Genomic DNA, 21,023 nt, shown 5'->3' with positions numbered 1-21,023 from the left:
TCACGTAGATGCTTCCTCTTGTCATTAAAATGCCAATTAAGTTGGAACATCTTTGTGACACCCATTCCCACAGAGGGTCCAAAGCTTAATTTGCACTTGTGAGGTGGAGGTAACTAAATCATTAGGGCCAGACATCCTTTTTCTGATGGGGCAACAGATTCCTCTTCTGGGATGGTGTGTAGGCGTAGTAATACTGGTACCAGCCATAGGTAGCCCAAGGCTCCCACGACTGCCTGCTGGCCCAATTGCTGCTGTTATCTGGTTCCTGTCTAGCATCCAGGGCCATTGTTATTCCAGCACCTCTGGAGGGCCTGGAGCCTTTGAAGACAGAGTTTCACTCTCAAGGATTCTGTCTCCCCAGGATGTCAGAGGGAGAGAGAGAGAGGAGGGTTTCTGTCTGGCTACAGCCTCAAACAATAGGATTCTGGTTTGCATCTAACTTGGGGCATATAGATCAGGAGTTTTGGTTTACCCTTTGCCTAGATTCCCTGATGAGAATTCTATACAACCAAATCAGCATTTGAATACATGTAGATAGTTGGTGCATATAAAGCATTGGCATGTAAATGTGAGGTGTTTTGTTTTGTTTATAGGTTCACTACAGTTGGGGAAATGGCTTCCTCTGTGCATTGAACTCTTTACTGTTGCGCCGTGATATTTCAATCCAACACTGTGAGGTGAACAAATGAGCGCAGGAGGAGGTTGTCCGGTTGGACAAGTTTTAGGGGGTGACTATATTGTACCTTCCTGAAAAGAGAATCTCTTCTCTTCCTCTCCACCACCACTCAAATTGAGTCTCCAGTTGAGGGATGACTGGGCAGTCTGCTGTCTCCTCCTAGCCTCTGGGTGGTTTCAGGGAGCCAGTCAGATGGCTAGGGCTGCTGTTCCAGAGCAGCCCTCTAGAACTATATGGCTTTTGATAGAGATAGGAGTGGTAACAGCAATGCAATGTTGTATTTATGAAACCTGTCCTCCATCAGATGTCCAGTGATGAGTAATAAGGTTTGAACATATTTGAGAACAAGACATAAAGGATGACTAGCCGAATGCTCTAACAAGAGCAAATTGTGTCAGACTTTGCAGAATATCGGAGAACTTCTTTTTCTTTTCTATTCATGCCCTAAAATCTGAGTGTCTTTCAGTAGCATGTTAAACAACATGACTACACATCTGTCTTGTGTTTTTTCTCCCCTCCTCTCTCCAGAGGGAGAAGTGTGTGCAGAAGAAAGCCTTGGTTTTGGTGTTGTGTGGGTGGTGGTGGTGGTGGAAGGGTACGGGTGTTGTTATTTGTGTGTTTAATATAAATATTCTTGCTGCTATGTGTTTATATCAGAGAAGGCAAGATCAAAAAGGCACCTCGTGCTTGGGGAAGAAAGTGGAAAAGTTTGTGATGATTCTTAGGCCTGGGAGAAGTTAATTCCACAGTCTTGGAGTATCCCCCAGAGAAAAGTCCGTCTCCCTTCCTATTGCCTATTGTGTCCTTCAACCCCAGCCACCTTAGGGTCATAGATTCATAGCTTTTAGGACCAGAAAGGATCATTGTGATCATATAACCCATATAACATAAGCCATAGACCTTCCCCAAAAGAATTCCTAGAGCAGATCTTTTAGAAGAACATTTCATCTTGATTTAAAAATGGTCAGTGATGGAGAATCTGCCATTACCATTGGTAAATGGTTCTAATCATTTAAATTTATGCCTTATTTCTAGTATTAGTCAATGTTCCCTCTAATTTTTTCCATCCACCTTTAGAATAAATTTTGTTATGCACACTGAGGCATATGAATATAAAAACATAAGAATATAAGAACAACCATATTGGATAAGACCAAAGGTCCATCTAGCCCACTATCCTGTCTTCTAACAGTGGCCAATGTCAGGTGCCCCAGAGGGAATGAATAGAACAGGAAATCATCAAGTGATCCCTCCACTGTTACCCATTCCCAGCTTCTGACAAACAGAGGCTAGGGGCACCATCCCTGTCTGTCCTGGCTAATAGCCATTGATGGACCTATTCTCCATCTAGCTCTTTTTTGAACCCTGTTGAAGTTCTGATCTTATAACATCCTCTGACAAGGAGTTCCACAGGTTGACTGAGTTGTGTTTAAAAAAATACATTTTGTTTGTTTTAAATCTGCTACCTATTCATTTCATTTGGAGACCCTTCGTTTTTGCGTTATAGGAGAAAGTAAATAACTGCAAATGTGCCCCACCAATAGAAACACATGCTGCTGTCTGTGGGCAAGCTGCTAATCAGCTGGGTTGCATTTGAATCTCTCCTGGGTGGCTGCCCAAGCACTCAGTTTACAGGGAACACTGGTCTTAATTTGTCTAGCTTCCATCCACTGGATCATGTTCTACCTTTCTCTGCCAGACTGAAGAGCCCATTATCTAATATTTGTTCCCTCCGGTAGGTACTTATGGACAGGAATCAAGTCACTCCTTAATCTTCTTTTGGTTAGCTGAATGGCTTGAGCTCCTGGAGCCTATCATTATGAGGCTTGTTTTCAATTCCTTTAATCATTCTCTTGCCTCTTCTCTGAACCTTCTTCAATTTGTCAACACCCTTCTTGAACTGTAAACACTAGAACGTTGCACCCTATTCCAGCAGTGGTCACACCAGTTCCAACACGAAGGTAAGATAACCTCTCCATTCCTTCTTGAAGTTCCCCTGTTTGGCTGTGTTTACACTGGGCCACTTATTTCAGAAAATCAGCCGCTTTTCTGGAATAAGCTGCGAGCTGTCTACACTGGCTCCTTGAATTTCCGGAAAAGCACTGACGATCTACTGTAAGAAATCAGCTGCTTTTCCAGAAAAACTATGCTGCTCCCGCTCGGGCAAAAGTCCTTTTTCTGGAAAACTGTTCCGGAAAAGGGCCAGTGTAGACAGCACAGTAGTCTTTTCCGCAAAAAAGCCCCGATCGCGAAAATGGCGATCGGGGCTTTTTTCCGGAAAAGCGCGTCTACATTGGCCACGGACGCTTTTCCGGAAAAGGGGTTTTCCGGAAAAGCATCCTGCCAATGTAGATGCTCTTTTTCCGGAAATACTTATAACGGAAAACTGTTCCGTTTTAAGCATTTCCAGAAAATCATGCCAGTGTAGACGTAGCCCTTGTGTCTCCGAGGATCACATTGACTCTTTTGCCCCCATGTCACGGTGGGAGCAGCTGCAACATCCAAATCTTAGAATGGCTGTTTTCCCAGCCTTTAAGTTTGGCCTTTGTTTCTAGTGGTATACATTCCATTTAGCCATTTTTAAATGTGTATGGTTTGCATCCAGTTTACCAAGTGATTCAAATGACTCTGCATCCATGACCTGTCCTCTTCTTTATTTATCACTCCTCCAATTTTTAGTCCCTTGTGAATTTTATCAGTGCTGACATTGTTTTCTCCCAGACCACTGCTAAAGGTGATAACTAGCAAATAAATGAAAGGACCAACCTTCTGGGGCGTCTCTGGAAACAGGATGATTCCCTGTTTATTTTGAGATCAATCATTTAGCCAGTTTTTAATGCATTAAAGTGTGCCATGTTAATTCTATATTGTTCCAGATTTTTAATCAAAATGTCATGCTGTCATGCGTCTTTCGGAAATGTACATATAACATGTGAGTACTATTTTTGAATCAAATGTGTAAACAAAAAAAAATCAGGTTAGTTTGACAGGATCTACTTTCCATAAACCCATGTCAATTAGCATTAATTACATTACCTTTCTTTAGAACTTTATTAATCAAGTCCCATATCAGCAGCTTCATTAACTTGCCCAAGATCAATCTTAGGTTGATGGGCCTATAATTACCTTGGTTGTCCCATTTACGCTATTTTACAAATTGGCACAATATTAGCTTTCCTCCAGTCATCTGGAATCTCCCCAATGCTCCAAGATATGTTGAAAATCAACAATGATCGAGCAAGCTCCTCAGCCAGCTCTTTTAAACTAAAGCCACATTTCAAGTTAAATTGCAAGTAGAAAAAACCCCATGTAAATAGCATGGGCACAGGCAACATGAGAACAGCAACAAAGTAGGCTGACCGTGCAATGCAATTAGCAATGATGCAGACTCACCAAGAAACTGGGGTTAAACCGCTTAAGGAAATGGAAACAAATTAATGGGGAAATGACAAATAATTAGCAAAAAAACCCCACACCATCTGTATTACGAAAGAGATTTTATTTTGGGAGAAAGAAATAATGCTACTGTGTAAGTCAAGGGACTTGAAAAACAAAGGTGAAGAAAATTAAAAACAGGCCTAAAAGCACAGGCTGTAATAAAACTAGTTTTTAAGTAGCCATAAAACAAAAAATATGTTAGCAGCCCTAAGAACATTTACACCTCAGTTGCAAGGTTCCCTCTAAGCTGTGCAGCTTGCATCTGCTTAATGAGCCCCACTCAGCCAGGGGCTCAGGACTCGTACATGGAGCTGCCTGGCTGAGGGAGGGACACTGCGACATCAGCAGCTCCCAGCTGAGGACAGCACAGCAAGTCTCTCCCAGCGGGTAGGGAGGGGATTGACAGTAGGACTGGGCTGCCACAGCTCCAGCTGTGGCTTGAGGCTGGGGCTGGGTTGCTGTAGCTGGAGAGGGCCAGATTCTGCCTGGCTCTTTAAAGAGCTCGTCTTGGGCCTGCTTTTTAAAGAGCCTGCACCGGGCCCGCTCTTGCTGGAGCAGTGCACCAGGCGCACCCCCTTACTTTTACCTCTGTTCATCTGACTCCAAGAGAGGGCTGATGTGGTCCACACAATCAGTGAAGCTTCTACCCAACCCTGAGGTCTAGATCTGGGTTACTTAGGGAAGTAGTGGAGTCTCCATCCCTAGAGGTGTTTAAGTCTTGGCTTGACAAAGCCCTGGCCAGGTTGATTTAGTTGGGATTGGTCCTGACTAGAGCAGGGGACTGGACTTGATGACCTTCTGAGGTCTCTTCCAGTTCTATGGTTCTATGATCTGACTAGGCTTTGGAAAGTCTGAATATTCCACCAGAACCTTCAGTACTGACCTGCCACCTCCTCCGTTCCCTTTCTCCAGAACAGGGCAGTTCTGCACAGGCAAATATCTGGCAACAGCACTAGCATCAGGCGGGGGTGTTTCACCAGGCATTGCGTCATAGACAGCTTTGGAACAATAGATAGGCACCCTGCTAGAGACCCCATAGGAAACACAGAACGGGGCATGGACTTTCAAATTTCTCTCAAGTTTGAGACCTGCGGCAAAGACGACATGATGGTGGAGAGCCCCACTCCTCCGCCGATTTCAAGGGTCTGGTAGTATGCAGCAGGGCTAAGGGCAGGGCATATAAACCCTGGCAGAAATCTGGGGTGGGGGGAAGGTGACCCTCCAACAGATCACCTCTGACTCTGGGTGTTTGGCTGGGGCATACTTCTGGTCTTTTCTACTGCTCAGCCCTCACGTTGTGTAACTGCCTATTTTCTCCCCTCGCCCGGAACTTCCTTAACCCCATGATTCCCACCCTACGGCCAGCAAATAACTTACATAAAACAAATAGATGCCAAAACTCTGCTGCTCTCTCTGATGCTGTTCACTTCCCCCAGCCCTCGTGCATGGATTGGAAATGCCTAGGGGGAGAGGGTGTCGCCCAGGTGCAGCTGGGGCTCAGAAGCCCAGCCTAAGCCAGGGGCAATCATTCCATAACCAGCCGCAACCTCAGGCTCTGTTGCCTCTGTCCACGTGCTCCCCTTGTCAGCCCTGCCCCTCACGTGGAGAGAGCGATACACACTCCTCAGCTGCACAGCCACGGAGAGAGCAGCAGCAGCATCCTTGGGCTGAACTGGAGCATCATGCACTGCCCTCCAGGTAACCCTTCTCTGCTCTGCTGATTCCACTTGGGCTGCCCCTTGCTTCAGAGTTTGGGTGTCCAGGGGGCAGCCACACAAGAGTCATAGGTTCCCCTTTTTTAGTTTGGGGAGGGAAGGCCCTGGTGCTGGAAATGCACATTCATGATGCTCTGGGAATGGGTAATTGTCTTTCAAGCAGACGAGGAGGAACTAGGGCTACTGTATGGTAGTTGAATTGGTGGGTTTCCCATTGTTCTAGGAATAGCCCATTGCTCTGAGCAGAGTAGACTGTCCTCAGCAGCAGATTCCCCCTCTGAGAGTCACTCTGGATCCTTTCAAAACAAGGGCACAATCCATTTTTTCCCCCTCACGGGGAAATGAAAGTTACATATTTGGCAGATAGCAAATCACATCCTCCAGCTGACCTTGCCAGACAAGGACACGCTATCAAAGTTTGAGGAGAATACTACTGACAACATAGCTCAAAGGGCAGAGGATTGACTCTGCTTCATATAGTGCTTGCTATAAACTGTTCTCAGTTTCCTAGTCTGGTTTATCTTTATTCTCAAAAGCACATGGGGTTTTGTGCAGCTTTGCTGGTCTAAATGTCATAGCTGTGTTGAAATCACTGTTGGTTTCTGACTATTGACACCAGCTGTGCACTCCCCCCCCCCCCCTTTTTATTTTATTTTATTTTTAGGTGTGCTTTCCATTATTTATTTAAACACATCTTGCTTAATAAGTTCTTGTCCTCAAATAGAAATTCTCTCCTTTACTGCCTTGAGCTAGGATAGATTTAGAACATTTTATGGTTTTATTTGACTACTTAGCACTTCTTACATAACTATGCCACTTGAGTTTGGATTGTTGTAGTTTACAATTTACAAGTTTTCTTCTTTTTACTAACCAGAACTATATATGATACAAATATAAGTTTATTGAAGCAATATACCTTATGAATGTTCTTAAATTGTACATTTTTTTTATGTTAAAATTGGTAAACGGTACATTTCTTATTCAAGTATTAGGGACACATAAGAAGGGTGGAAATAACTTGATTCAAAACTGTGTTATATTTAAAATTGATTTATTAAACAATATTAAGCAAAGGAAGTATGAGCTGTAGTTATGAATTGAACTGATTATTTCTGGTCACCAACTCTTTCAAGATTTTAGAACTAGCAGATCTTGTCCTTTCACCCAGTTTTTATTCATTGACTGGAAGAGCAAAACAAGCTTTGCTGTTTTTTTCAACTACCAGCCAGTTTCTCAAAGGTGAATTAACTAGTCACGGAGCTAAACTGGTTGAATAAACTGAAACAAAGTATTCTATTTGCACCTGCAGGAAGGGCTATTTCTGTCATAAGATGGGTTAGCCCTTCAACAACCTCTGGTTCCAAGTATCTGACTTGGCACTTCTACCAGTTCAGTGGTACGCATTTCTTTAAAGCTTTGGCAGCACACTTACTGACTGAATATTATTATTGTATTTAAAAGATTTTGGTAGATTATAGAAAAATATATGTAATGTAAATAAAATCCAATTGAAAAATAAGAATTCATTTAAAAAAAATAATTTGTTTTTATCCATCTTGGCTTGTTTCAAAGTCCTTCCAGGTCAATACATTCTCATTGATTTTTTCCCCACCATTCTGTTTTCATATGTTTTCCTTATATTACTCGCCTTACTATCCTGACTTCAGGATTTACCAAGCATAGGCAGATGAGCTGAACACTCCTAAGTACTTCTCTTCCTTGCAGTGTTACTGAAAACAGGCAAAAGAACTTGTCAACTTGTGTTTTCTCTTGCTTTCCCTCAGTGACCTGTTACCTCATACTCAATGTCCAATGTCTGGAGGGTGCAATGTTTCATTGAAAGGGTTCTCAGAACTTTGACTCTTCTGAAGGACACAGGGCCTGAGAATGTCACACTCTTATCCAGAGCTCATCAAAGTCAATGGGAATCTTTTCATTGCTTTCTAAGAGGTTTGGAACAGATCCTTTGACAAGCTGCCTCATGTTTCCTCTGGCTATTGAGTTCTGCTGAAAGCCTAGGGCCAGCCATTTGAAGACCACACGGTCCCTTTAGCACTATGTACTTCTAACATACAGGGTTAACATACAGCTGCAAAATTTGGATCAGGAACTCTCAGTAGACTTCAGCTTCTCCTGTTAGGCTGGGATTCTCTTCTTAAACTTCGTCCGATGCAAAGAAACCACCTGAGTTTTGCTCTCGTGGTTTATGTGAACACAGTTCTTTGGTAACGTGTCTCAGTGGGTGTCCATTTATTCAGTAAGCCCTAGTGAGCACAGTGGTGAGATGTTCCCCATGCCAGAGATGCATTGTTGAGGCTGACGGCCAAAACTATCCTGAAGAATCTGATAGTGCTCTGCTCTCAGCACATCTCATTGTAGTGCTTACAGCAAAATCTTCAAACGGATTCATCCCCCAATGTGCTGAGCCATTCTGAAATCCAGACTAAATGGGGGTTTGGAGCTGTCTGGATAATCTGGACCAGATTGAGTTTATAAAATGTCCCCTGTTACTGTAAGAGTATGGGACATGATGACCGCAAGATTGGAACCAGATCTGCAAACCAGCCATCGCCATATCCAATGTCTGCTCCCCTCAAGACCCGATGGGTTCAGAAAAAATGATCCCTGTGATCAGTCATCCCTAGCTTTGTCTTTGCAAAACCAAACTGCCCCTCGCCTCTGTCAGCTTGGTGCACAATGATTTCTTTGCCTTCCTCAGAATGAGTCTCATTGCACAACACAATATCTCTGAGTTCATCCGTACAGTCCCTACCCATCTCATATATCAGCCCCCACTTCTGCCATGAGAGCTACGGTCAATCTAGTTGACTGTGTGTGTGTAAATCTCTATTTGTCCCATTACCCATATCATCCATTTGTTCTGAGATTCTGCACTCCTTCAGGGACCCTTCTTTATCTGGGAAGAGTGCAGCACATGGTGTGTGCCACTATAAACAAATGGGGGTGGTAGTCTACAAATCATGGATTAAACAAAGCACTACCTATTTAAAATAGAGTATTGTACCAAAATGCCCTAGTTTAAACGATGCACATGAAATTAAAAAAAAATTGAATGTAATTCCCAAAGTGGTTGTGTAATTAAGTTGTTTTTCTCTTTTCGGGCTCCCCCATCCACTCCTCTTTCTCCTTCCCTTTTCAAAATGTAAGATTCTCACCCTGCCGAGAACATAACTTGAGACCATAACTAACGTAAGTCAAATTTTGTGGCCTGATGTTATGCCAGATTATCACTAATAAGATTTCATTTAACAATATTTCCCTGTTTCTCTTAAAGACCAGGTTTCCCCGTGACTTCTGCACCTAATACTTCCCAGACCCCCTCTCCCTACGTTTACTTGCCCCGCCTACTAACTCTTTAACTCTTTCTATTCTCCTTGCCCATTCAATCCAGCTTCATTGTGTAACAATAAAACTGACTCACCAAGAGTTAGATAATGCCCTTGGATTCCTATTTTATTTAGTATAGTTTGTCTGAATCTATAATACAAGTCCCTCTTCTCCCCTCCCCCCCCCCCCCCCCAGTGGATACTATAAGGCCTGTTCTCGCCAAGATTTAATTTTACTCACATTCTTATCTTTTTTGCAGGCCATCGGCTTGTAAATACAGGCTTTGTCTCTGCGCTGGAGGTGAGAGTGGGGCAGAAAGTTGGCTTTTGTTTTTAACCTTTTATTCTCCCCCCTTTCATCCACCTAAACTTTAGGAATATCTGAATTCTGAATGTATCCCTATTCTCTGTCCGTGCTAATTGTCTGCAAAGAATGTGGCTCTCTATATATCACACAAGGTATACAGTGAAAAACTTAAAAAAACCCAAAAACAATGTCTTGCAACATCTTAGAGACTAACAATACGTGTAGATGCTATCATAAGCTTTCGTGAGCACAGCCCACTTCTTCAGATGGAGTTTAAGGGGTCCAGTTTTCAAATAAATAGCACTGTGAGGGGGTGGGAGTTGGGGACAAAGAGGAAGAAAAAGAAGGAAAAAAGAGGAAAGAAATTGTGAATAAGGGTGTGTCTAGACTATAGGGTTTTGTCGACAAAAGTCCACTTTTGTCGACAAAACTATACCTGCGTCTACATTACTGCCGAGTTCTGTCAACATAACATCGACAGAACTCGGCAGTTTTGTCGATGGTGATAAACTTCATTCTACGAGGAATAGAGTTCTGTCGACAGAAGGCATTATTGCATCTACACTATCCTTTGCGTCTACGCTCTCATGTCAACAAAGTGGCTTGATTTGTAGGCAGAACTGGATATAGTCTAGATGCTCTTTGTTGACAGAAGCTTTGTCGACAGTATCTATCGACAAAGCCTCTGTCGACAAAAGCCTGTAGTCTAGACGTACCCTTAGTGTCCATGCTAAATGAAACTGATAAGAATACTTAGTACCCACTTTAAGTACCCTTTATTTTATGTCATTAAGTTGTGGAATGCAGTGGGTCATCCAGTCAATGTCTTCGTTTAGACTTCTGTTGTAGGATTCCTATTTTATTTAGTATAGTTTGTCTGAATCTATAATACAAGTCTGGGAGAATCTGCTGTCCTCAGGGGAAACTTAGGGAAGAAAAAAAGAAAATCTAGTCAAATATGTGTATTGAACACCTAAAATGAATCTCATAGGGGTAGCTGTGTTAGTGTGTAACTTTAAAAATGATGAGTAGTTCTGTGGCACCCCAGAGACAAATATATATATAGATGGTATCATGAGCTTTTGTGGGTACAACCCATTTCCTCAGATGAGCAGAGAGAGAATGAGGGAGTTATTGTACTGTGATAGTTCTAGAAGCTTCAGACATTTTGAGGCCCCACAGTGCTTGGAGGTATATAAGCAATCCATCAAAAAAGGACATGCCCCCCCCCCCAAAGCAAAAAAGGAGTGGAGTAGCGGCATAAATGATTTCTTATCACTTACCTAGATTATGCAGAGTAGAAATATAATTTTAAAAAATCACAGTGGTATGCAGCTTTTGATTGGGAGTAAACCATGAATTGTGCCCTGATCGGACTTGTCTGGGGTTTGCATAAACTAAAACAATTCTGACCTCTGCTGTTGGGCCCAGATATTGTTAATAAATGCAGCACTACCTTGGGTGATTGTGTAATGTTTATATACTAAAGGTTGGCACGTAGCTCTCATCATTTCTCTTCATTTCCCAATTCCTGGCACCTGAGGTTGGTGTTATAATAAAGGTGGGGTTGAGTTACAAAACTGCTGAGGCTAAAAAAATCTCTTTTTTGATTGACAGGCAAACGTTCTGGAGAATTGACTGAATTTCCATCTGTTGCTCAAACTAAAATGTATCTCACTGATTTTAAAAATCATAAACTAGGGGAAAAGCCTTCTCTTTTCCTGCATTGCCAATAAAACCTTTGATTGTTCTGTGTAAATAATAAATGTTCTACAGGAAGTAGATCAGAGCTTCTGTTCTTCTCTTGGAATACAAGTACATAATTCAATTCAATTAAACAGTGGCAAATTCAAAACTAATGAGAAAATAGACTGTTGCCAAACATGTATAAAAGGCTTGGAGGGGTATCTGTGTTAGTCTGCAACTTTAAAAATGAGTAGTCCTGTGGCCCATAGAGACTAACATATATAATAAAATGTGTGTGTGTCTATAGTTAGTTAGTCTCTAATATGCCACAGAACTACTTGTTGTTATCAAAAGTCTAATTGGACTACAGAACGCATTGCCACAAGAAGTTGTTGGGGTTGAGAGTTGAGTAAGATTCAAAAAGGGATTAGATATTTCTATAGATATGCAAAGTTATCATAATTAATGATAAATATTTTGCAAGGGATGTTAGACCTCATGCTTCGGGTATTAAGCCAGTCTCTAAAGATTAGAGGTCCAGAAGAGATCTAATGTGCAGCTTGATCATCCATATTGAACAGGTATTACAGCTACAGAGACAGGATACTGGAACGGCTCACCCTTGGCAGTGGAGGATTAGCCACAAGGCCAAAGGGGTCTGTTCCCAACGTCCCCAGACAACTAGAGGGCACTCCAAAAATGGCTTACCCATCCTCCTGCCCACCCAGTGCTCCTTGTGGGAAGTGGGATTACAGTGTGGGAGAACCAAAGGAAGCTCCCATTCCTGACCTCACTTCCTATCCAAAGAGCCTGGGCCCTTCTCAAACCTCAAGCCTACGAGCTGTTCCTATGAACACTCTTTAGTCATCAGGGCCAATGGAATCCTGCAGCCAGGTTATTCTGTGCCTGGCTCGCTGGCCCCTGTGTCTTGCCCTCACCCTCTCCTCAGGCATGGCTTGTGAGGCAGCTGGTGAAGCCATATCCTGGCAGTTCCATTACACGCCTCCTAGCACTCGTTGCTGAGGAAACAACTCTCCCCTGTGAGAGTGTGTGGGGATGTGGCCATTGGGCACAGACTCCCTACAGGCCGCACTGCTTATCAGGCCTTCGGGCATCATTTTGGCAACTGCGGTGTTGGTAGCAGCTCCTCTACCACAGAGAGACGACAGCATTGTTATTCAAGAAACCTGCCCCATCCCACTTTGATTCAAAACCACTTGATTTGTCCTGGCCTGAAATGGCTGTTGTCAGATCCTTTCACAGCATGGCGGGCGTGGTGACGGGAAGAAATCTGCTGAATGGAATCTGTTGTTATAGTGGATTGTAAAGCTGCTGTTCGGTAGCACTTTTATTCCCTCCCCACTGCCACTTGATTTTTCACTGTGTGGCACTAGAAGCTGTCAGCAAGAACATTTTCCATGTGCCACATGTGAAGACGTTGCAGCTTGTCACCTTGAGTGAGCCGCTAGGGGAAATGTCCTGTGCGGGTGCTCTTTTTTCCCCGCCTTCTACCGAGGCACACTGTGTGTTGGGTATCCCGCCTCTCCCTGGGTGGGCAGGACTAACACCTGCCACCCTGCCCTCCCCAGGCAAACGCCCTATCCTGACTGGTGTGACGTGTGTGTGTGGGGCACCATTTCTCTTTACCTGAAGAAATGTCATTGAAGCCATCTCATCTACTGGTGCCTGAGTTTTTTACCTTTCCACCCGCATGCTACCCCAAAACTCTGCCCCCCCTTTATTTTTTCCCCTATGGCTCTGCCCTCACTCTGCCTCTTCCCGCCCACACTCTGCACTCTTTCAGAGACTCCTGCTCCTGGTCTCTGCTCTCCCTCAAGCTCTTCCCTGAACAGCTGTGATTGGTAGGTGGTGAACACCCACTATTTTTGTTCTGTGAGTGCTCTAACCCAATAGCAGCAACAGAGTCCGCACCTATGGCTGGTTCATGAAAAAGACCTCTGAGTGGCTCTTTGTCTCCTGGGGCACCTGTCCACTGAGAGTGAGTTTCCCCGCCCAGGCCCGCAGAGTTGTCTCAAAAGGGTTCGCACAGGTGCACAAACGATCGCTGTCTAGATGATGCTTTGACACTGTGGCTTGGATTCTCAAGGGCCTCCTTCCCATGGATTTGAAAGCTTGATGCCATCTGGCGCAGCAAGGCCTACTCAGCTATTTTTAGTGCATTAGCATGAAATTGCACAAGTCTGTGGGACCTGGCCTGGGAGGCTCACGCTGAGATGCAGGGCAGCTATAGGTCTTGATCAGGTAGAGAGGTGTGAGTCTGCTACTGGGACTAACCTGATAGAAGTGGTTCTTTAGCTCAAGTGGTGGAACCCCTGGCTTTGTAAATCAGTGTCCACGTTCAGTCCCTTTTGATGGCTTACTCTTGCAGACGGAAGCCCGAATACTACAGTGCTTCATAGCTGTTTTTGAAGCAGGAGGTCCTGAGTTTTGTGCTGTAGTCTAGTTCGTCGACAGTAGTACAGAAAAAGGTTTTCCCCACTGGTGAGGAGGTTTGAGATTCCAGAAGTGTTTCTCATTTCTCAGCAAGACAAAGCAAAGACCCTTTTTGCACAATCCAAGTGTTGGAAACCAAAAATGTAGACACCGCGGAGAATCAAGCAAGAAGGTTTATTACACAGAGCGCTGGCGGAGTGCCACCTTGCTCAGCGAACACTGCCAAGTAAATGATTACAAGACACTATAAAGGGAGCTGATGGGCGGAGGGAAACAATAGGGAGGGGCGTCTCCAAGCTCCTGAATAGGTTCTAGCAGCAAGATATCATGAGCCAATAAGCCAAAAGTCTAAAAGCTTACACAGTAACTCCGCCCACGGCTCAGGTTAACACAATTGCTAAACACAAGTATAATCATGTCTCCCCACCCCAAGAAGTGCAAGGCATAGCTACATTCCAAGCGGGCTGCGTAGGAGTGGTAACAGTGCCTTCCCGATAGGTGATGGGTGTGGTCCATAGGTGCTTGTGTAGGGGTATAAAGCAAAAAACAAAACAAAGTACGGTACGCAGCAGCAATTGTTTATAATATGTCTTTGGTAAATTAGCAAGTTGGGCTCGTGGAAGGGGGGCACTATCTCTAGTTCCTTAGCAACAATTCGTGGTTGGTCTTGAGAGGGCAGTGGGGTGTCTCATTCCCATGCAGACTGTGGGGCACCTCGCAGGGCCATAACCTTGAGGCTGCGTCTAGACTGGCATGATTTTGCACAAATACTTTTAACGGAAAAGTTTTTCCGTTAAAAGTATTTGCGCAAGAGAGCATCTACACTGGCATGTGCCTTTGCGCAAATGATTTGCTTTTGTGCAAAAGCATCCGTGCCAGTGTAGACTCTCTCTTGCACAAGAAAGCCCAATGGCCATTTTAGCCATCGGGCTTTCTTGTGCAAGAAATTAACATGGCTGTCTACACTGGCCCTCTTGCGCAAGAATACTTGCGCAAGAGGGCTTATCCCTGAGCGGGATGGTCAGAGTATTTGCGCAAGAACCACTGATTTTGTACATTACAAAGTCAGTGTTCTTGTGCAAATACTTGCGGCCAGTGTGGACAGGCGGCAAGATTTTGTGCAAAAGTGGCTGCTTTTGCGCAAAATCATGCCAGTCTGGACGCAGCCTGAGTGTATATGTGCAATTCATGATAGCATTCCTACACCAACACAGAGAAAGGGAGACTCCAGAGAGCCAGCAGCTCAGAACTTAAGGCTGTCCTGTGGTAAGCGGGGGGGTCAAGGTACAAGTCCCTGCTCTTCCGAATTTGGAGCACAGACTTGAATCTAGTTCTTCCACATCCCATGAGAGTATCCTGGGCACCAAGCTGCAGTAAGTCTCTCTCCCTGTAAACAAACAAACAAACAACCAGCTTTGTCAAAAATTCATGACCAGGGAGAATGACCAGCTCTCACCATGCAACCAAGGACCAGTGCCAGCATGTTCATTTTGAACACCCATGTGACAGGGTGTCTGCTCTGCATTGGCCCTACAAGGGTTCAAACCAGTCTAGGGAGCAGAAAGCAGCAGATAATTAAGGGCCAGCTGGGGCAGTATGAATAAGGGCTCCTGGAGTGGAGGAAAACACTCAGTCCAGCTCGCCCATGCCTCCGTCTGGCCCTGCCCTGAGGTAAGGTGAGTATAGAGGACTGGGGGTTCGATGAAAGGGAGGACCCCAGAGTGTGTTGAGACTGCATCAGGGCAATATTGAGAAGGGAGGACACCATGTTCTTGAAAGGATGCAGGTTCTAATGTAAGGTGACTGATCCATTAACGCAAACGGGTAACAGATCAGACACCAGCCAGAAGGGGTCACTCCAGCACTGAGTGGTGCTAATTCCTGCGTGGCCAGCAGGAGGCGCCACAGCGATGAGTCGCATTGTGTTGCAACGCATCAGTCCCAAATGCTTCAAGACAAACTTTTTCTGATTGTAACTTACACCGTTGCACTGTGCCAGATGGAATGTCAGTCCCGAGAGAGAGAGAGCGTGTGTGTGTGTGTGTGTGTGTGTGTGTGTGACAAATACATTTTGGCCAGCACACAGGGATTGAACCAGGACTTTTGGAGCTAGACACACAAACTAAAAAGTCAAGTCTTCCTAGCTGGAGCTATAATGGACTCTGTCTCCTTAAATTAGGCACAGAATGAGCCCAGTAAATACATACTAACCAGTGGGTAATGAGCATATCACATGCCCTTTAATGGCCATTTCTACCATTAATGAAGATTCTGTTTTAAGTCAGGTGAGAGGGTCTGGTCCTGCATGTTTTGGAGCAGAAGCTCTTGATTTCTACAAGAACAAGTTGAAAAATTCTATGTATTTTCCATTAATATTTTCAATCAAAATGAGTGCTTTTAACTTAGTCTGATTTTTTTTTATGGAATTATTTTATTTTATTTTCATGTAGTCAAAAAACAAAATTTGATTCCTGGTTTCAAAAACACAAAAGTGTTCATCTTGTCATCCACCTTCCTTCCCACCCTCCATTTTTCCACTGGAAAGTGGGGAGGGAGACACAGCAATTGGCAAACGCCCAAAACCTTTCTTTGTTTTTTCAAAAAAGTACACATTTTCATTTTACTAAAAAAAAAACATTTTTCATTTGGAACAAATGTTTAAATAAATAAAAAAAAATCTACTCGTTCTGATTTCTACATTCCCTGGCAACCATGAATCACAAAGCAGTCACAAAATCACTGTACCACTTACTGCCATGTTCAGTTGGAAATGTGCTTCCTTTTTGTTTTACTCTTTCAGAAACCCCAATGGGGCTCGTTGCTGAGAACCTTAGGAAAGCCAGAGAAATAGCACTGAGCAACCCTCATGTTCCTGAACAACTAAAGCATTATTTGCAGAAAGCGCTGGCTGTTGCTGTTGGACTGGACCCGTATTTGGACACAATGGTGACTGGAAAGAAGTAAGGCGATTCATTTGTTACCATGGGCGTTTTTCTCAGGGTCTGATCCCTAAACCCACAGATTGGGGTGGGGAACCTCCAGCCCCTGGCTTGCCTGGATCCAGCCCCCTGAGGCTCAGGGGAGCCCACACTGGTATTCCAAGGGGCTGGCGCACACATAATCTTCTAGGCTGGGCCTCCCTAGGCTCTGGTGTGCGAGGGGAATGTGGGGAGTGCCTTTCTCCTCAGTTGGGGGCCACATCAGTGGGTTGGTTTTTTGCTTTTTAGTTGTGTGTGGCACCCAACTGATTCTTGTTTGGATCAGTGGCCCCTGACCCAAAAAAGGACCCCCACCTCTGCCATAGATTTTAAGGTCTCAGGGCTGTCCCAAGACTATGGAATACGTTCTCACAGGAACTAAGAGCCATTACTAACTTCACCACCTTCCATTAGGTGTAGAAGGCATATGTTTTAACCTTGCCTTCTGTAACATTAACAAACAAACAGCAATGAGGATCTATGTGTGCATGTATGGGTGTGTGAAAACACACACACACACACACACACACACACACACACACACACACACACACACAAAACTGGTACATTCCAAAATCCAAACCTAAACACGCCAGTCTGAACACATCTCCCTCTGAGAACAGGATGAGAAAACAAACATAAGACAGGTATTAGCCATGTTCCTTAATGACCCAGGGTAGATGCTCAGATACTGTGCCAATAAGCACAGCATAAGAACCCGAATAAAATAGATCCTGTGTATACTACAAGCAATAGAATGTGATCCAATTACCCATAATGAGACCCGTCACTCATGTCTGATGAGTGCGTGTCTTTCAGAAAGGTATCCAGTCTTGCTTTGAAGAAGTCAACAGAAGAGAATCCACTGATTGCCTTGGTAGATTCAGTATACGCACCCTATTTAACTGTCGTCTTCTCTTTTAGAATTCATTTAAAAGCCAAAGTGCTATGATTTTTTGAATGGTTTACCAAGAACCAAGAAAGAAGGGGCCTAATTCTTGTCTGTTACTATAAAAATCATGGGCTACGTCTACACTGGCCCCTTTTTCGGAAGGGGCATGCTAATTTTGAAAGTGGGAATAGGGAAATCCGCGGGGGATTTAAATATCCCCCGCGGATTTAAATAAACATGTCCGCCACTTTTTTTCCGGCTTGGGGAAAAGCCGGAAAAAAAGCGTCTAGACTGGCCCAATCCTCCGGAATAAAGCCTTATTCCGGAGGATCTCTTATTCCTACTTCAAAGAACTTCAAAGTAGGAATAAGAGATCCTCCGGAATAGGGCTTTATTCCGGAGGATCGGGCCAGTCTAGACGCTTTTTTTCCGGCTTTTCCCCAAGCCAGAAAAAAGCGGCGGACATGTTTATTTAAATCTGCGGGGGATATTTAAATCCCCAGCGGATTTCCCTATTCCCACTTTCAAAATTAGCATGCCCCTTCCGAAAAAGGGGCCAGTGTAGACGTAGCCATGGAGTTTGTCTGAGTAAGGACTTAGCAAAACACCTTGTTACTAGCTAAGGCCCCAGTCCTGTCGTGACCTTCATATGGACTTTTCTGGGCTCAGACCAGGCACAGGGATCCACCCACATGGGCTGCGTCTAGACTGGCAAGATTTTGCGCAAATACTTTTAATGGAAAAGTTTTTCCGTTAAAAGTATTTGCACAAGAGAGCGTCTATACTGGCATGAATGCTTTTGTGCAAAAGACAACTTTTGTGCAAAAGCATTCGTGGCAGTGTAGACGCACGCGCTCTTGCGCAAGAAAGCTCCAATGGCCATTTTAGCCATCGGACTTTCTTGCACAAGAAATTAACTTAGCTGTCTACACTGGCCCTCTTGTGCAAGAATACTTGCGCAAGAGGGCTTATCCCTGAGTGGGAGCATTGGAGTATTTGTGCAAGAACCACTGATTTTGTACAGTAGAAAGTCAGTGTTCTTGTGCAAATTCTCGTGGCCAGTGTAGACAGGCGGCAAGATTTTGCGCAAAAGTGGCTGCTTTTGTGCAAAATCTTGCCAGTCTAGATGTAGCCATGGAGTGTAGAGGCCTAGGAAGGAATGTGAGGATTCAACCACTAATAAGAAGAACAAACCATGGGAGCAAGGGAGATTTAGGTGGGACATTAGAAAAAACTTCCTAACTGTCAGGGTGGTTAAACACTGGAATAAATTGCCTAGGGAGGTTGTGGAATCTCCATCTCTGGAGATACTCAAAAGCAGGTTAAACAGACATCTATCAGGGATGATATAGACAGTGCTTGGTCCTGCTGTGAGGGCAGGGGACTGAACTTGATGATCTCTTGAGGTCCCTTCCAGTTCTTGTGTTCTGTGATTCTATGTTTTTAACAATCCTCAACACTGGAAATCCTGCTCTAATGCAGCCATCGTTCTTTTTAAAATGCTGTTCTCTATTTGCTGCTTCTAGGTAGGAGTAAACACAGATGAACTTTCTATGTAAAGCATGTTAAGGGACTGCCTTTGTATGCTTTCAAGCTTTTATCACAAAAGTGCTTTACAAATATTAATTATGCTGCTAACTAAATTATTCTAGTAACTAAACTAATTAATTAAACTAATTTTAGGTATCATTAATTCAGAAGTCCAATTGATACCCTCATTATTCCTCTTTGAGCTGCAGCATATTACCTGGGTGTATAGGGTCTGCTAAACAGCTCTCATCTATCAGCGTAAATTTCTGATATGTGGAAAAAGCCAGTTCTTTCTGAAATTGACAATGTGTAAACTGTTCCAGTCTGCGGATTACAGGAATGCTGAGCATTAGTTCTGTTGCTGAAATAATAGCTGATAGTTGTTTGACTTACGCGAGCTGTATGATAATAGCTATACATTATCTTATTAAAGTTGTTAAAGCATTTGTGAGGGGCAGAAAAGAGGTTATATGAAATGTTCAGCTCTTCAAGGCTTGGATTATCTGAGTGTGTCTGATATGGGTTATGAATTCTTTCTCATTTTACTGAAGGTTGGTGGGGAGGGGGTGTGTGGAAGGAAGGGAGTAGAGCAAAAATAGCTCCAGGAGCTTAAAATTCTGGCCTGCAGAAGCATCACGGGCCTCCTGTTGTGGCTGTTCTCCTCAGATGAGGCATCTCAACTGTCTGGTATCTTTTCTCTTCAGTATCCAGGCCCGCCGACATGGGGGAGTAAAGGTGCCAACTGCTCTGGGGCCCAGTGATTCCAAAGGGCCCGGAGGTCCTGGCTGCCACGGCCTCTCTTGGCAGTCGTCTGAGCCCCGGACCTTTTAAATTGCTGCCCGAGTACAATGTCCGCCAGTGCACTCTGGGCAGCAGAGAGAATTGGGGAAGCAGGGAGGTGTGGCACTCTCTAGGCAGTACTAAGGGCTGCCTAGTCCTGCCTCTGCCCTGTCTGCCCAAGGCCCCATCCCTTCTGGGGGCACGGAGCAGGATCCCCGCTGCCTGGCCCAGGAACCTGGCCAGGCTCTTGGTCCCGCCTGTCAATATCCCAGGCTGTCTTCATCCTAAAGCAGAGCTTTCCTACTCCCAGCATCCAATCCAAGCCTGAATATCTGCATAGCAGTTTAACAGTCCCATAGCCAGAGCCTCACAAACCCAAATCAGCTGACACAGGCCAGGGTGATTAACTGCTGGGTAGACATACCCTTATTTAGCCCAGTCTGATCAGCCTGCACTGTGTGAACAGCAGAGGTGAAAGGAAGCAGGTGCGCTCTGGGGCGCAGGTCCAGCAAGAGCTGGCTGAGCTGCGGCAACAGCCAGCAGGGAGCTATTTAAAGAGCTGGCACAGACTCAGGATGCAATAGGACTGTACCCGTAAGAAATTTAAGTTCCTTTCAACTAACACTCTGAAATAATGCCTGGCCACACACAAGATGATGATCAGGGAATCTCCTCATAGCCGGTGGGTTCTTCCCTAGCTAGAGGGAGAGGGTTACATGAGCTCCATCCTCAAGGAACTGAGCCTTCTGAAGGCAGTAGCTCTGAACTGGAGGTGCCAGCTCAGGAGCGCAATGTTCCATGGAGGTCACAGATTCAGTATGGCAAGAACAGTGGGGGTGGGGGCAGGGAGGGGTTAGCACCTATCAGCTCTCAATGAGGGATCTTGTTTCCTTTACAGCAGTTCTGTTTTATGCAAGCCATGGCAACCGACTACCTCATGCCTGGGGAGGTTGTGTTCTCCTACAGTTCGATTGATTCCCATGGTTTCTGTGACTCGTGGAACATTGGAGCTTCCAGAACGTTCTGCAGCAGAACAGTTTAGTCATCTTCCTATAAAGCTCTTTGCCTGCTACAAAACCCTCTAGGGATGCTTGTAGTTAGGGTACATGGATGATGGAAATAGGAGTGCTGACGCATCTCCTGCTTTGAAGGAATTTCCATGCAATACAGGGTTTACAGTTTGGTTCAATGATTCTCTGCACCCCCACTATGCTAGCTGT

General features: G+C 44.5%; 1 protein-coding gene across 4 annotated transcripts in view; it reads left to right on the top strand.

The window, feature by feature from the left end:
- LOC102457357 (uncharacterized) overlaps positions 1-21,023 on the top strand; it is an 86,319-nt gene that overhangs the window by 23,191 nt on the left and 42,105 nt on the right. For 3 of the 4 annotated variants that reach the window (XR_016350445.1, XM_089781254.1, XM_089781256.1), the window contains exons 1-2: positions 5,729-5,812; positions 16,424-16,583. Coding sequence is in view for 3 of the 4 variants with exons in the window: in XM_089781254.1 (XP_089637380.1) it covers positions 5,797-5,812; positions 16,424-16,583 (176 nt within the window). In the remaining variant the exon portion in view is untranslated. Of the gene's footprint in view, positions 1-5,728; positions 5,813-16,423; positions 16,584-21,023 lie in introns of those variants that run through there. The other variant, XM_089781255.1, reaches the window with a different exon arrangement.

The sequence above is a fragment of the Pelodiscus sinensis genome, chromosome 11 (assembly GCF_052426305.1).
Source record: "Pelodiscus sinensis isolate ZL-2025 chromosome 11, ASM5242630v1, whole genome shotgun sequence".
NCBI lineage: Eukaryota > Metazoa > Chordata > Testudines > Trionychidae > Pelodiscus > Pelodiscus sinensis.
The sequence above is the reverse complement of the archived record's forward strand: the minus strand, read 5'-3'. Positions and strand labels throughout refer to the sequence as shown.